At 40.0% G+C, this 14,957-nt stretch overlaps 1 protein-coding gene across 7 annotated transcripts in view; it reads right to left on the bottom strand.

Annotated features, from left to right (window-relative positions):
* The window catches only part of BLTP1 (bridge-like lipid transfer protein family member 1), a 233,015-nt gene that overhangs the window by 194,537 nt on the left and 23,521 nt on the right, over positions 1–14,957 (bottom strand). For all 7 annotated transcript variants that reach the window (XM_050946192.1, XM_050946197.1, XM_050946193.1 and 4 more), the window contains 4 exons: positions 14,730–14,859; positions 9,039–9,155; positions 5,958–6,036; positions 5,164–5,228 (listed from right to left, as the gene is read on the bottom strand). In XM_050946192.1, the coding sequence (XP_050802149.1) occupies positions 5,164–5,228; positions 5,958–6,036; positions 9,039–9,155; positions 14,730–14,826 (358 nt within the window). In that variant the 5' untranslated portion in view covers positions 14,827–14,859. The remainder of the gene's footprint in view (positions 1–5,163; positions 5,229–5,957; positions 6,037–9,038; positions 9,156–14,729; positions 14,860–14,957) is intronic.

Raw genomic sequence — 14,957 nt, 5'->3', positions numbered from 1 at the left:
AACGTTTCATATTATGTTTTTCCATGCTCCTATACATGCTGCTAGGGAAAGTGGAAATTAGAATAAGGTCTAAAGAAAATGTTTGTTAGCACCTGTTATAGTTTTATCACAGCACTTGATGCTTAAGATTATTTAAGTAAAAGTGATGTAATTATTCCTTAAACCCTTGACCCCAACAGCCAATTTTAGTGGTTTGCCAGTACAACTCTAATAAAAGATATGCAGTGCTCACATCACTCCTTTGATCCAAATTGCTCCTTTCATTAACCATTTCCTCTTCTACCAGCGCATATCTTGTATTTCATATACATATTATTCAGCTAACCATACCACTGACTTACTGCTGCACCCAGCCCTCTCTACCCATAAATCTAACCCTCTCTACCTTCTAGTTTGCACCTCCCACCAACAGTGGCAGACTATCTGATTTTTCCATCCTTTCTAGTGTTTGGTTTCTTATTTTTATATATTACAGTATTCTTGTAAAGTTCAACTTCCCACCCCAGAACACACACACAGTCTGCTACTGAGATACCAAACCAAAATTGCAGCCTTCTCTTTGTTTTATCAGAGTTTGTCTTGAAATCTCCTCTTCATAAAAAACACAAGCTTTAATATTCATGACAGGCATGCAGTGGCATGGTACAGGATCCCTTGCAGAGCTCGTGGATAGTGTTGAGAGCCAGGGAGAAGGAAACCCTCTATTGAGTATTGCATGGCTGACAACTCCTTAGCCAAGCTGTATAAATCTACTCCTCTATTTCCCCAGCCTGCCCTGGCTGCCACAGACTCGTCTACCTTTGCTTCTCTATGTATCTTCTAAAAAGCAACCAAGAGTCCTGTGGCACCTTATAGACTAACAGATGTATTGGAGCATAAGCTTTCGTGACTGAATACCCACTTCGTCAGACACATGTACTAGAAATTTCCAGAAGCAAGTATAAATCTGGAAATTTCCATTACATGCATCTGATGATGTGGGTATTCACCCACGAAAGCTTATGCTCCAATACATCTGTTAGTCTATAAGGTGCCACAGAACTCTTTGTTGCTTTTTACAGATCCAGACTAACACGGCTATCCCTCTGATACTATGCATCTTCTGAAGTCCAGACTTGGGATAGACCTTAGTAGATCAGCAGAAACCATGGGCTTAATGTAGACTCTAAGGTATACAGCTTATCAAAGAGAAGGTTGAGAGGTGACTTGATCACTGTGTCAAGATCAGGGGTGGGAAAACTACGGCCCGCGGGCCGCATCCAGCCCATCAGACCTATTAATCCAGCCCTCAAGCTCCTGCCAGGAAGCGGGGTCGGGGGCTTTCTGCATGACTCCCGGAAGCAGTGGCACGTCCTCCCTCCAGCTCCTACGCTTAGGGGCAGCCAGTGGCTCTGCATACTGCCCCCGCCCCAAGTGCCACCCCCCACAGCTCCCATTGGCCAGGAACTTCAGCCAGTGGGAGCTGCAGGGGTGGCGGCTGTGGACAGGGCAGCTCGCAGAACCGCCTGGCTGGCGCCATGCCTCCGCATAGGAGGGTATGCCACTGCTTCTGGGAGCTGGGGGGGCAGCACCGGCGGACGGGGCAGCACGCAGAGCCACCTGGCCGCGCTTCCACATAGGAGCCGGAAAGGGGACATGCCGCTGGTTCCAGGAGCTGCTTGAGGTAAGTGCTGCCTGGAGCCTGCACCCCTGAGCCCCCCCACTCCCAGTACCTAAACCCCCTTCCCCAGCCCTGATCCCCCTCCTACCCTCCGAACCCCTTGGTCGAATCCCGGAACACCCTCCCGCACTCCGAACCCCTTGGTCGAATCCCGGAACACCCTCCAGCACTCCAAACTCCTCATCCCCAGCCCCACCCCAGAGCCTGCACCCACAGCTGAAGCCCTCAGCCCCCCCGCTGCATCCCAGCCCCAGCCCTAATCCCCCTCCCACCCTCCAAACCCTTCGGTCCCTGCCAGGTGCACCCTCCTGAATCCTAAACCCCTCATCCCCAGCCCTACCCCAGAGCCTGCATCCCCAGCCAGATCCCTCACAATCCCTACACCCCAACTCCCTACTTCAGCCCAGAGACCCCTCCTGCCCTCTGAACCCTTCAGTCCCAGCCCGGAGCACCCTCCTGCACCCCAAATCCCTCATCCTCAGCCTCACCCCAGAGCCCAAACCCCCAGCCGGAGCCCTCCCACACATACCCCACACCCCAGCCCAGAGCCTCGTCTCACACCCTGAACTCCTCATTTCTGGCCCCACTCCAGAGCCTGCACCCCCAGCGGGAGCCTGCACTCCCTCTCGTACTCCAACCCCCAATTTCACGAGCATTCATGGGCCGCCATACAATTTTTATATCCAGATGTGGCCCTTGGGCCAAAAATTTGCCCACCGCTGGTCTAGGTACTTCTTCTTAACCTATGCACAATGTGCCTTAGGTGGCACATGACCAGAATTCATTTCTGAATTTGGTCTGCTGGTTGGATCAGTAGCTTCTCTGGCTCGGGCCAGGTACTGATGGAGACTGTGACGTGAACACTGATCCATGCCCCCTGTCTAGGTACGTAAACTTGAAAAAGCTATCTAACTAGGGGGAGAGAAGGGCTTTTCAGTCTTGCTGAAAAAAGGCATAACAAGATCCAATGGCTGGAAGGTGAAGTTAGACAAATTCAACCTTGAAATAAGATGCAATTTTCAACCAGAGAGGGTAATTAAACATTAGAACAGTTTAACAGGGACGGTGCTGGACTTACCAACACTCACCAACTCACCAAAGATTGGATTAGATATCTTTCTAAAAGACACACTTTAATCTAGCTTCTGAGAGAAATTCTACAGCCTGTATGCATGAGGAGGGGGATCAGGCTGGATGGTCATGGTGGTCTCTTCTGGCCTTGAAATCTGTAAATCCTCTTGCTCATCCCCTTCCTTTGTGAGTCATGGGAAAAACAGGACTGCATGTTCTACCCTCAATATGCTCATAATACTTGCAGCTCTGTATTAAGACAATGACTATAATCAAATCTCATGCTTCAGAGCTTCAGTCAGTTGCCTGCATAAGTCAGGAAGGATTTTTTTCTACCCAGTGCCCCATTGGCACAACATATTCATAGGGTGGGAGTGGGAGGGATGTTTCATCTTCCTCTGAAGCATCAGAAATTGTCTGCAGCTGAAGATGGGATACCAGGTGGAATGGACCAGTAGGTACAAAGAATCCTCTTTCTTAAATGCTTGGCTGGCGTACTTGCTCACATACTTAAATCACCAGATTTGGGGTTGAAAAGAAATTTTCTCCCAGGTCAGATTGGCAGAGACTTGGGGAAGCAGAGGGTTTGCTCTCCTTCCACAGCATGGAGGGGAGGGAGATAGGTGAGATATACCCAGAAAAACTTAATCAACACACTGCCGTAGCAGGGGCCTTAGGTATTAATGGTAGCTTAGCCTCCCCTTTCTCCACTCATGGTGCACAACAGTTTAGTATCCCAAGGCCTGAAATGCTTTAGTCTAATTAAAGTCATTGGGCTTAATGTAGAGATCAGGGTGAAATTTAATAGCCTATGATATACTGGTCAGACTAGATGGTCCCTTCCAACCTCAAGCTCTATGAAAGGCACATGGCAGCCTCTGTTTATTTTAAGAGTCAGCAAGGAGGCTAATGTGGATCTGGAAGCAGGAATGAATGTATAAAACCTGGGGTCATAGGGGAATAGAAGACTGATGACTTGAAGTTTATTGAGAAGGCAGAAGGGCCATAATATCCCCTCAACCTAATGGGAAGTCAGAAGCTTCTGAGCTTCGCAGATATCTACACTATGATGGAAGGAAAACCCCAGGGAACTTAAGCGCTCCAATGGAGCTCCATTAAGAGACTGGCCTTCCCTGAGTACATTTAAATCCTTACAAATGCAGGGAATTTTTTTCAGAAGGAACACAAAGAGATTCAGAATTTCTGTTCTTTTTTTACTTAAGAAATATAAGCTCGTGGTAGTTCACTTTTCATTTTTAGAGGCGTTATTGTACAGACATTTTCCTTCAGGAACACTTAAGCTTATTTCTTTAATTGCAGATTTGAACAAATTTATGCAGCAATAATGCCTGGCTCCATCAGCTCTCTAGACCGCTCTGGGTGACAGGCTGCCACCAGAACAAATTACACAAGAACAAAAACAAAAAGATTTTTAAATGCAATGCGCTATTGGCCTTGTGCAATTTAGGTCACGTAGTCAGCATGTGCTAAAGGTGGAATATGCCAAACTGGTGAAGGAGTTTCTTTTTTAGAAGAAAAAAAAAGAGCAGCTCTGCTAAAGCAATTGTGAATAAAGGCAGCAGGGTAGTTTTCTTTCTAAAGAGCACATCAAATTACTTAATGAATACTATTTCCTTAAGGTTATTTTGATATTACATGGACAATCTTCTTTAAAAAATGCCAGAAAAATAACCATTGTTCATAACGTTTGCTATTTTCTGTACAAGTGTTCAAAAGCAATGGTGCACAGTTCAGCCAATTATGCTGTTTTAAGCTCCAACAGAAACATTCTAAGTCTTGTAGTACTGTGCAACTGCATTTGTTGAACATGACCTGAGCCAGTGAGGAAACATGACTAAAATACTAGCTATGGGAATATCAAAAGCAGGGAAATCTGAACTCCCATGTGGAAACGCTGCAGCCAATGAGAAGTAAATTTGTAAACTGAACGAGTTACAAATATTTCACCTTTTAAAATTATTTATTTACTATTATTTCCACTTAATCGAATAATTGTGAGAAGTCATCCACCTTTAGAGTAAGGAGAATTTGATTTTAATACTATTCATTATAAACTTACAAGACTTGCCAACATCTCCAAAAAAAAAAAAAAAAAAAAAAAAGAAAGAAAAAAAGGTTCAAAAACTTTTTCTCCCCTCTATTTTTTTTTACAGCCAGTTTAGTATTTGGACGAGCCAGATGAACACCTCTACGGTAGAAGTTCCCTGTTTATATACAGAACTGGTACTACAAAGGCAACAGCAGTGTAAGCTTCCTCACCACCACCTATTTGTGTCACCTTGGCCTAAAACATCACCTCTCTATGGTAAATTTAAATACTTTCAAAAGAAAGCCAGTGACAAAAATAAAATGCCAAGAGATCATATTTCTAAAACTCAATTCAAACTTTGAAACATTATGAAGAAACTTACCATGTTGTTTCTGCTTTGGATTGTACATTTTCCACCAGCGAAATATAATAAATCCATCTTGGATTCTAAATTGGATAAATTACATAAATAGGAATTTAAGAACACGGATTATAGATCTTTTATGTACAGCAGCTTGAAAAACTGCCTTAAACATTGTAGAAAGATTCCCTTCTTAAAACTGTATGAACAGCATTACAATAATAGATCCAAATCACTAATGCCCAATCTTTATGTTATGCAGATGCACTAGTGTAACAAAAAAAAGCCTCACTTTCAGAAACCCTCATTTGTTTCCCTCTTAATGCTTTGGACCTTTGGCTGAAAAAATTACCAGACAACCTCTGCTCTACATTTCATGTAATTATTAAAATTTATGAAAAAAATGAAGTGTAAGCTGCTTGGCTAAAATAGATCTTTCAAATATTTTAATTGAACTTGGACTTTAAGAGTATTACTTTTTACAGTTTTATAAAAAACTTAAGTAAAAGGACAATTAAGTGAAAGACATTAGTGAACAGAATTTTCCCTTATATTCTGAAAAGCATTCTCTTAATACAGTCAGTAATTTTTACTAGATTTATATCTGATACTGGAACTTTTCAATTTACGATGCAACAACAGCAGAGAAAGGGTCAATGAGGTTATACAATTGTAAGAAGGAAGCAGTTTGGCCCCATATCTACTAACAAGGATCAGTTTCGTGTTAAAGATCTGCTATTTCTTAATGTAGTCTTATCAACAGGGAAGAAAAATATATTTTAAAGAACCATAAGAGTAAATTTACAAACAAGTACCTGATAGACATGTCTTCTGTAATGTAATAGATTTCACGAACCATGACTTTTCCAGACAGGACAGAGAATGAAAAGGAACCTATTTTAAAAGAGAGATTTCATGTAAGGCTTTTGTCTGTGGGTTTAATTTCTCTTTCTGAACGGGAACAACTGATTCTTGAAACAGTTTTACTTGCGATTCTAGGTGCCTGGGTTTTTTGCCCTTCTAGATGACTTTCAGAGAGAGTACAGAACTCAGAACTTTCTGAAATATCAAGCATCTTTATGGTGTCTCAAGTTGGGTAACTAAAAAAATCACTTTTTAAAATGTACGCCTATATAACTAAGTTTGAGGAAAGTGATGGGATGACTATTTTGAACATGTAAGATATGTATCAATATCACTGGTTACTACAGATTGTATATAGTTAAGTTAACTTTGTCTTATCTTCCAATTATTTAAAATTCACCATAAAATACACACAATTTTCTGGTGGTAGTAAACCTAGCAGCCTTCAGGCCTAGGCCTTCAAATCTAGCAGTCTTATCCGGAGATGTGACTATCTGGGGGACAGAGGAGTTAACAAGTAAGCAGACACATCAGCATGGCTCAATTTCCTTTACAACAAGGCAGGGTGGTGATGGGCCATATATTCTCCCCAATCCTTTCTAATCTTACTTAGAAACACGAAGCTATGCAAAGTAAAAAAACCTTTTTTTGTTTTAAATGACATCAACAAACCAATAAGACCTAGTCCAGAAATGGGTCTAGTGGGATCCAATATCCATGATGTTATTGATTGTGAAAGTTAATGAAGAATACCATGTATTTTGGGTAGCTATCTCCAGTTGCTTTTCCTTAATACAAATTTCACTGCATATAGTTTTTTTTTAAATACAGCATATATATCAAATATTTCATCCAAAAAGTGTTGAAGTCATTACAGTTCATAAGTAGTGTTGGATTTGAACAGGGGTTGGAATTTTTGGATCTCAGATTCCTTAAAGCATCAGCAGATTAATACAATTTTTCTATCTTCTATTTTCATTGTATACACAATCAGTAACTGTAGAACAAGTCCAAGATTAAAAAGACAAGTTATTCTGAGTAGCACAGAGAGGGAGGCCTGGGAAATCGGAGAGGAGAGAGAAAATTAAAAGGACAATCAGTCAGGTTGTGGGATACAACCTTTCATGACTCGGCATCATATATATTTTTGTAATGTGGGAGAGCACCCAAGTGATTTGTACTGACCTGGTTTATTCCATAAAAAAAAATTTAAATTTAAAAAATAAAGGAGAGTTAATGGGTTTTGACAAAGCTCCTTACCAGTATGAATTCTAAATATTACTATCCCAATAAGAATTAATTGGACGAGTTAATCTGCCAGTTTATTAGTAATACAGTGCACCACCATACACAAAGTAAGAGCTTGAGATTCCAGTCCACTCCGTTGCTCTGGATTTGCAGTAGCTAGCAGTACTGCAGAGACAGTGCACCCAGCCCAAAGGGTGGGAGAAGGAAAAAAAAATCCTCATGTCAGTCAGCAACAATTTATCTTGTTGATTCAGAAGGAGCACTGATGGGCTCCAGAGTGAGCCCAAGCCAGTTTTCTTCAGTTGGAAGAATGGGCATTATGATGTATGGCTTTGGAAAGAGAAGGGAAAGATAACAGTGAAAGTTAACGTGATTTCTTTAACAAACAAAAATATGGTACCTTTGGGTTTTATAATTTTTGCAATCAACCTGAACTGACCATAAAACCATAACGAATTTCAAAACAGGAATTTACTGGGATTAGTTTTTTAATCTACATTAAGAATCATACTGGAGTTTTTTGTCAAAATACTTTTTTGTTGAAAAAATACTTGTTCGTTGAAATCAACTATTCTGGTTATTTTGAGAATTACTTTAGTAAACAGATTTCAGAGTAGCAGCCGTGTTAGTCTGTAGCCACAAAAAGAACAGGAGTATGTGTGGCACCTTAGGCCACGTCCACACTACAGAGTAAAATCGAAATTAATAAAATCGATTTTACGCATCCACACTAGGGCACATTACTTCGGTGGTGTGCGTCCATGGTCCCAGGCTACCATCGATTTCCGGAGCGGTGCACTCTGGGTAGCTCAGTAAAAGAATGGGACCAATAACTTTGATTTCTGTCCACACTAACCCTAAATCGATTTAGTAATATCGATTTTAGGGTTACTCCTTTCGTTTAGCTGGAGTACAGAAATCGATTTTAAGACCCCTTAAAATCGATTTTAAGTGCCTTGTAGTGTGGACGGGTACAGCATTAAATCGATTTAATGCTGTTTAAATCGATTTAACGCTGTAGTGTGGACCTGGCCTTAGAGACTAACAAATTTATTTCAGCATAAGCTTTCGTGGGCTATAGCCCACTTCATCGGATGCATGTAGTGGAAAATACAGTAGGAAGATATATATATACACACACAGAGAACATGAAACAATGGATGTTGTTATACACACTATAAGGAGAGTGATCAGTTAAGGTGAGCTATTATCAGCAGGAGGAAAAAAACTGTTCGTAGTGGTAATGAAAATGGCCCATTTCCAGCAATTGACAAAGAGATGTAAGGAACTGGGGGGCGGGGGAGGGAGAGAAGCATAGGGAAATAGTTTTACTTTGTGTAATGGCCCTCCGACTCTTTATTCAAGCCTAGTTTGATGGTGTCCAATTTGCAAATTAATTCCAATTCAGCAATCTCTAGTTGCAGTCTGTTTTTGAAGTTTTTTTTGTTGTAATATTGCGACTTTTAAGTCTGTAATTGAGTGGCCAGGGAGATTGAAGTGTTCTCCAACTGGTTTTTGGATGTTATACCTCTTGACGTCTGATTTGTGTCCATTTATTCTTTTACGTAGAGACTGTCTGGTTTGGCCAATGTACATGGCAGAGGGGCATTGCTGGCACATGATGACATATATCACATTGGTAGATGTGCAGGTGAACAAGTAAACAGAAACACTTAAGATGTACCATGTAGTTTTTAATAAGTCCCATTAGGATAAATGACAAAATATTATCAAAGATAATTATTAGATTCACATGTAGCCATATTACAGTAATCACAACTTACCAATATGGATGTAGCCATGTTTATATAATCTGTTCAGAACCAATGTTAAAATAAGTCCAACATTTCGGGAATTATAATAAGTTAGGTAGATAATCCATCCACAAGACAAGATTGTAGCTGTTGAAAAGATTAACATATTTGTTTTAGGTCATATTAAAGTTACACTTGCGTGACCTGATAAAAGCATTGTATACCAAAATACCAAGCCCAGTAACAATGCCCTTCTCTTCTCTATTTTCCCCTTCCAATTAAAAAAAACCCATGAAAAAATATGTTTGTAATTAACATGGGCTTTTAACACTGGGGGAGGGAAGGTATAGATTCTCCATTGCCCTTCTCTCTTCACTCCCACTATCACACAAAAAGTATTTCCCACAACCCAAACAAAACATTATAGATTTGATGGTCCTCTGACTACGTGCAGCTATATCCACAACTAAATGGGAACTAAACTGAGAAAACAACTCCTAGCCAAGCTATAATCGCCCCTGATTCAGCACATCATCTCTATGATTTCCAGCCTTTACATCTTAGCCCAGCAATTTGTCACATAGCAGTACTTCATGCTAATACAATACCTCTCATTTTTTATCAAGAGTATGAAACTGGAATTTGATGGAAAAAATCAATCCAATTAGAAATATGCCAATCAAAATAAATTTAGGTCTTCTAGTCCCAGAAGTAGTTTTTACATTAGTTGATTAAAATCAGGTAACCTATTTCTAACCAAAATGGTTCACAAAGTTTCCAGAAAGGTCTATCTGACGGGAACAATCCCAGGCTGGCATGGGATGGATTAGTTTAAATTGGCATTGTACTCAGCTCTAATTGTTTTATTTTATAGTTTTAGATAACTGTTGTCTGACTTCAAAACAATATTGCAAGTTTAATTCACTCCTACCACACACACAAAACACAAGATCTGGGCACTTAAAGTTAACAAGTTATTTAAAAAGCAGTGTTTAACAAACATCTTTGAAAATTACTCACAACTCTTTAGGTGGAAAAAATCTTTAGATGGAATATATTTTTAGATAAATTTCTTTATAAATACTAATTGCATTTACATTGGCTAGGACTCCTTTAGTTGCTGTGAAATTTTAGTATATTCAGGTTTACGAACAATGGCCCAGAACCTTACAAAGATTTATGCAAACAAATAGGAGAACTCACAGTGCATAAATACTTACTTAAACCTCTGCAAGATCTGAGCCAGTGTTAGAAATGCACATTCCTTAAAAGCGTTAGCATGAACTACAACATATTATGTAGTTCTGCATTTAAAGTGCAGTTATGCATTATATAAACTGAATTTTACAACCTACTTCGCTACATATCCAAGAAACTTATAAATACAAAGCACCAAAAAACCCATGTAAGAGAAGGATAGTCTTATCCCATTTCAAGATGGGGAAAATGAAGCATAGAAAGAGTATAAGGCTATATCTACGTTGTCCCACAGTTCAGTGTACAAGGGTGTGAATAGCAATGCTCACCAAAGTGCTCCACTGTAACTGCAACCAGTGTCCAGATGAGAGAAATTAAAGATTCCTAATTCATAGCAAACTAGGAACTTTTTAGTTTGTACCTGCAGCGTCCAAATGGGGGAGTTACAGCACAGCACTTTGGTGCGTAGTGCTATTCACACTCCTTAGTCCAAACTGTGGGGCAGTGTAGACAAGCCCTAAATGACTTACCCAATATCAGCATTATAGTAGCAAAAACTAGTACTAGTACAGAATCCAGTACCCCTAACTTCCTGCTCAAACCATTAATTTAAACAACAGATCCATTCTTGCAACTTCTTCACTACCTGTTTAAATAACTTATACAGGGAGAGGGAAAGAGAAGGAGAAAGCAGGCTGTGGCCTTTGGGTTCCATTTATCAATTATATAGAGAGAATCATTAAGCAGCAGCCAGAGAATAGGATTTCACATCTGATGACAATTCTAACTGATCTTTATATTTTGAGTGATCTCAGTGTATCTCCCCACATAAAAAATATGGTTATGAATCTATACAGCACACTTAAAAGTGAGCAATAAAGAAAACAGGTCCATGAATGAACTTGAAGATCAGTGCTGCAGTGCCTAACTTTAGGCACCCTGCCACCTAATGGAATCCACAGCCCTGAGTTAAGCGCCTATAGAAGGCATGGGAGAGTTAGGCCCCTAAGAATGAGATCCACAAAAGCCAGCAAGCTGAGCAGAGAGCTCCCTAATGTAGCCAATAGGAGAGAGGCACTGATCTCCCAATGGGATTCAATCCATGAACCCTCTCCTGGACTTAGGCACCTAAGCCTTTTTTCCACTACTTTCTTAGATACTTTAGTCCAGTGGTTAGCACAGCCACCAAGAAGGTGGGAGACCTAGGCTCAAATCCCCCTCCCTTTCTTATTTGGAGTAAGATTTAAACCCATGTCTTCTCCCTATCAGGATAGTGTCCTAACTGCTAGGTTATAGGATATTCTGGGATGAGTCTCTCTCAAGGTCTCCTGTAGAAGCCATTCCATTTTATATACATAATTAAATATTCATTGGGCCAGAGAAAGAGGGAAAGTGACTTTATAGTCAATGTTTAGGGCACTCACCTGAGATGTGGGAGATCCCAAGTTCAAGGTTCCTGTTCCCATGAATCTAATTTATTTATACATAGCCCAGTGGTTAGGGCCCTTTCCTGAGAGGGGAAAAGGCATGGGTTGAAATCCCTGCTCCAAATCAGGCAGAAAAGGGATTTGAACCCTTGTCTCCTACATCATAGTTAAGTGCTCTCATCACTGGGCTGAAGATTCTAGAGGGGAGTACCAGTACCTACTGCTTCTCCATTTTTTTCTAGAAAGAGCTCAAACACTTATATCCAGAAGGATATTCACAGCTGTGAATCCCAAGTAGAGATAGGTGCCTCTCTGTGGTCCAGATTTAGGCACCTATCTCCCTTTGAAAGGTTAGGATTAGGCCACACCCCTCTCCTCCAATAAAGGTAGGCATTCTCAGAGGTCACCTACCAGACTGGGTTCTGCAGGTGAGATGGGTGCGGTAATGCTTAGTCTGATGATCCAACTGGAAGTGCAGGGGGAAGGAGGGGGAGGCATGAAATAGGCACCGAGTATCAGGACTGAGGTGGCTGTGCGCACACTCATTAGCAGATATTTAGGTGGAGATGTAGGCACCATCAGATTTTAGGCACCTACAGGGTTAGGCAGTAGCTGAACAGGGGTTTTGAGGATGTGAATTTGGGGCTTTCTACACCTAGTCAGTGTTTTAAATAGGCAAATTTAAATCCTTTGTTGAAATTACTTTAATCTTTAAGTGTTTTCCCCTTCGCCTGCCAAGTTCAGTTCTTACCATCAAAAAGATAGATCCCCCCCCTTAACATTAAGGAATATAAAAATGAAAAAACACTGAAAATAACCTAAGAAACATTTGTACTAAGTTCGAGGGATGTTGGAACAATTTTTATAGTGGGGGTGCTGAGAGCATTGAACCAAACTGTAAACTCTGTATATAATGGACACCATTTCAAGGCAGGGGGTGCAGTAGCACCCCTACTTCCAGTACCTATGCCAAGTTCACAGAAACATTATAAAGTTGAATTCCGCAGTTAATGAATAAATGGGAGTCAATTGCAATTTGCATAAAAATCCTTTATAATGGAGATAAATTGCTAATTTACATAAATGAGACATAACCAGTGAACTGCCAATTGCACCCATCCTCAAATGCTGAAACTGTTAAAGTGTAGTTCCAAGCAACCTGCTATGTTAAGAATTTTCAAAATTGCATACTACAAAATAAATATTGGTTGCAAACCAGTTTGAGGCCTTAAATCTTTCACTTAAAGTGTAAGGTATTAATACAAGTTTTGTGCAGTTAATTAGTGCATGTTTTGTAGTACATTAGTGACTATGCAGTTTTCTTAATGGCAATCATTGCACCTTTGCAATTTCTACCTTATTAGTTGCAATCAACAGGAAAGTTTTGCTGTCTGTCCCAAGGGGCCTTCTGGAAATGGGGAGGAAAGTTTCGCAGAAAGTATTCAGCTCTATAATTCATTCTTTATTACAATCCTCCAGAACCAACATTTGGCAATTTTAGGATTTGGTTGAAGACACTTTGAAAAAAAAAAAACAAAAACCTACAGCTCTTCCTTAGTATGAATTTTTATCTTCATCCACTGACCAAGACACTTAGGGGCATGAGTGGATTTGAGCTGTGTCAATTGCATGCAATACTTTTATGTTTCAGTTTATGTACCCAGATATCACAACAATGGGCAAAAAATACATTTTAAAATTAAATACAAAGGTAAACAAAAAAAGCAAAAAAATTTTCTTTAGAGTTATTGCAAAGAACTGCTTGCTTTGTATTTACCTTCCAACACTAGTAATAATTTCCTCAGAAAATTGAGTGCTTAATAAAGTTCCAACAAAAAAATAGAAAAACATACCCATGTACCAGCTGTGTGTGTGTGTGTATATATATTTATTCCCACAAGAGTGTCGTTAATATTTGTTCATTTCACCTCACAACACCTGGAGATAGTCTCTGAGAGACTAGTTTATTGTTACCAGATAAGAGTTAAAACACACAGAATCACTCAATCATCTCCACTAGGATTTACTTCCAACACACCAAAACCATGTGAATAACTCTAATTTCCTTTCCCAATTTAATAAATCTTCATGTAGTTTATTATGGGATTGGCCTTGTTTTTGGTGTGAGACCTAAAGTGCAAGTGACCTGGAGCCAGGGACTGGTCCTTCAGGATCAGAAGTAACCTGAATATTATGCTGTGATTCTTGGTGTAATGGGCCATCTACCATAGAGATATGCTCACCTGGATAGCAAGACAGACTGGAGTACCCAAGGGGATCATCTGTGACCCTGTGTTAAGGCTGTTCAAGTGCCTACAGTGTTGCACTTGGTTGGTGAAATCTAAGTTTAGAACTCACAACCAATTAGGGGTTTGTGCCCTGGTTTTTAATAGTCTGTCCTGAGGTTGGTTCTCCTGCTCTTGCATCACCTTTATACTGTGTAACATGCTGTAATGCTCCAATTATGGCTTGGTGTGATGTAGAGGCTTTACTGTCGCTCACTTGAGTAACCTGAAATGCATTACACAACTATGGCTTCCCCATTCCAGACCAACGTGACTACCCTACACTTGTGCCACATACCTAATATATGTGCGCTATGTTCTGTGACAAACATGTAAGTGCATCCTGCACTATACACTTATTGCAACACAGACCACTACTACTTTCAAATCTTTTAGAAAACGTAGTCATTCCTCCACATAACAGGAAAAAATGAAATATAATGTTTTGTGTGTGTGTGTGTGTGTGTGAGAGAGAGAAATAGCTGTTTTAAACGCTTCTTGTTGTTAGTGAAGTCCCCATAGAGGCTTTTTTTGGTGGGAGGGGGGAAAATAGGAGTAGAGTTAACCTTAGTGACCAGGCCCAATTCCCTGAGGTTTTAAATTGAAAGCAATTCTTTGTTTCCTTCTTAAATTGTGTTGTAGTGTTGCTGGGTGCTATTAAACAGCTACATGGTGAATGAAGGGGCTTCTATGTACAAATATTCTGGGATCTTTCTAGGTAACAGATGCTATATAAGCATCCAGTTATCTAGAAAAGTATGTTTAATAGATTCACAAAAACATTTAACAAAACCAGAATATATTCAACTTACCCACTAATAGCCAAACAACATTGGAGTCGTGTTCTGTCAAAAAGTGTTCCAGCTGTGTGATACTTGGGACAAAACTGTCATTTTTTCTTTGTTCCATTGCTAGATTGCTGTTGTATCAGTGTCTAAAGGACTGAAAGAGAGAGATTCCAAACTGAATAATATAGCACAGCAAAACTATCAAAAAGTTCCCACACAAAACTATGTTAAAGAACTCATAATAGTTTAGCT

Source organism: Gopherus flavomarginatus, chromosome 3 (genome assembly GCF_025201925.1).
Source record: "Gopherus flavomarginatus isolate rGopFla2 chromosome 3, rGopFla2.mat.asm, whole genome shotgun sequence".
NCBI lineage: Eukaryota > Metazoa > Chordata > Testudines > Testudinidae > Gopherus > Gopherus flavomarginatus.
The sequence above is the reverse complement of the archived record's forward strand: the minus strand, read 5'-3'. Positions and strand labels throughout refer to the sequence as shown.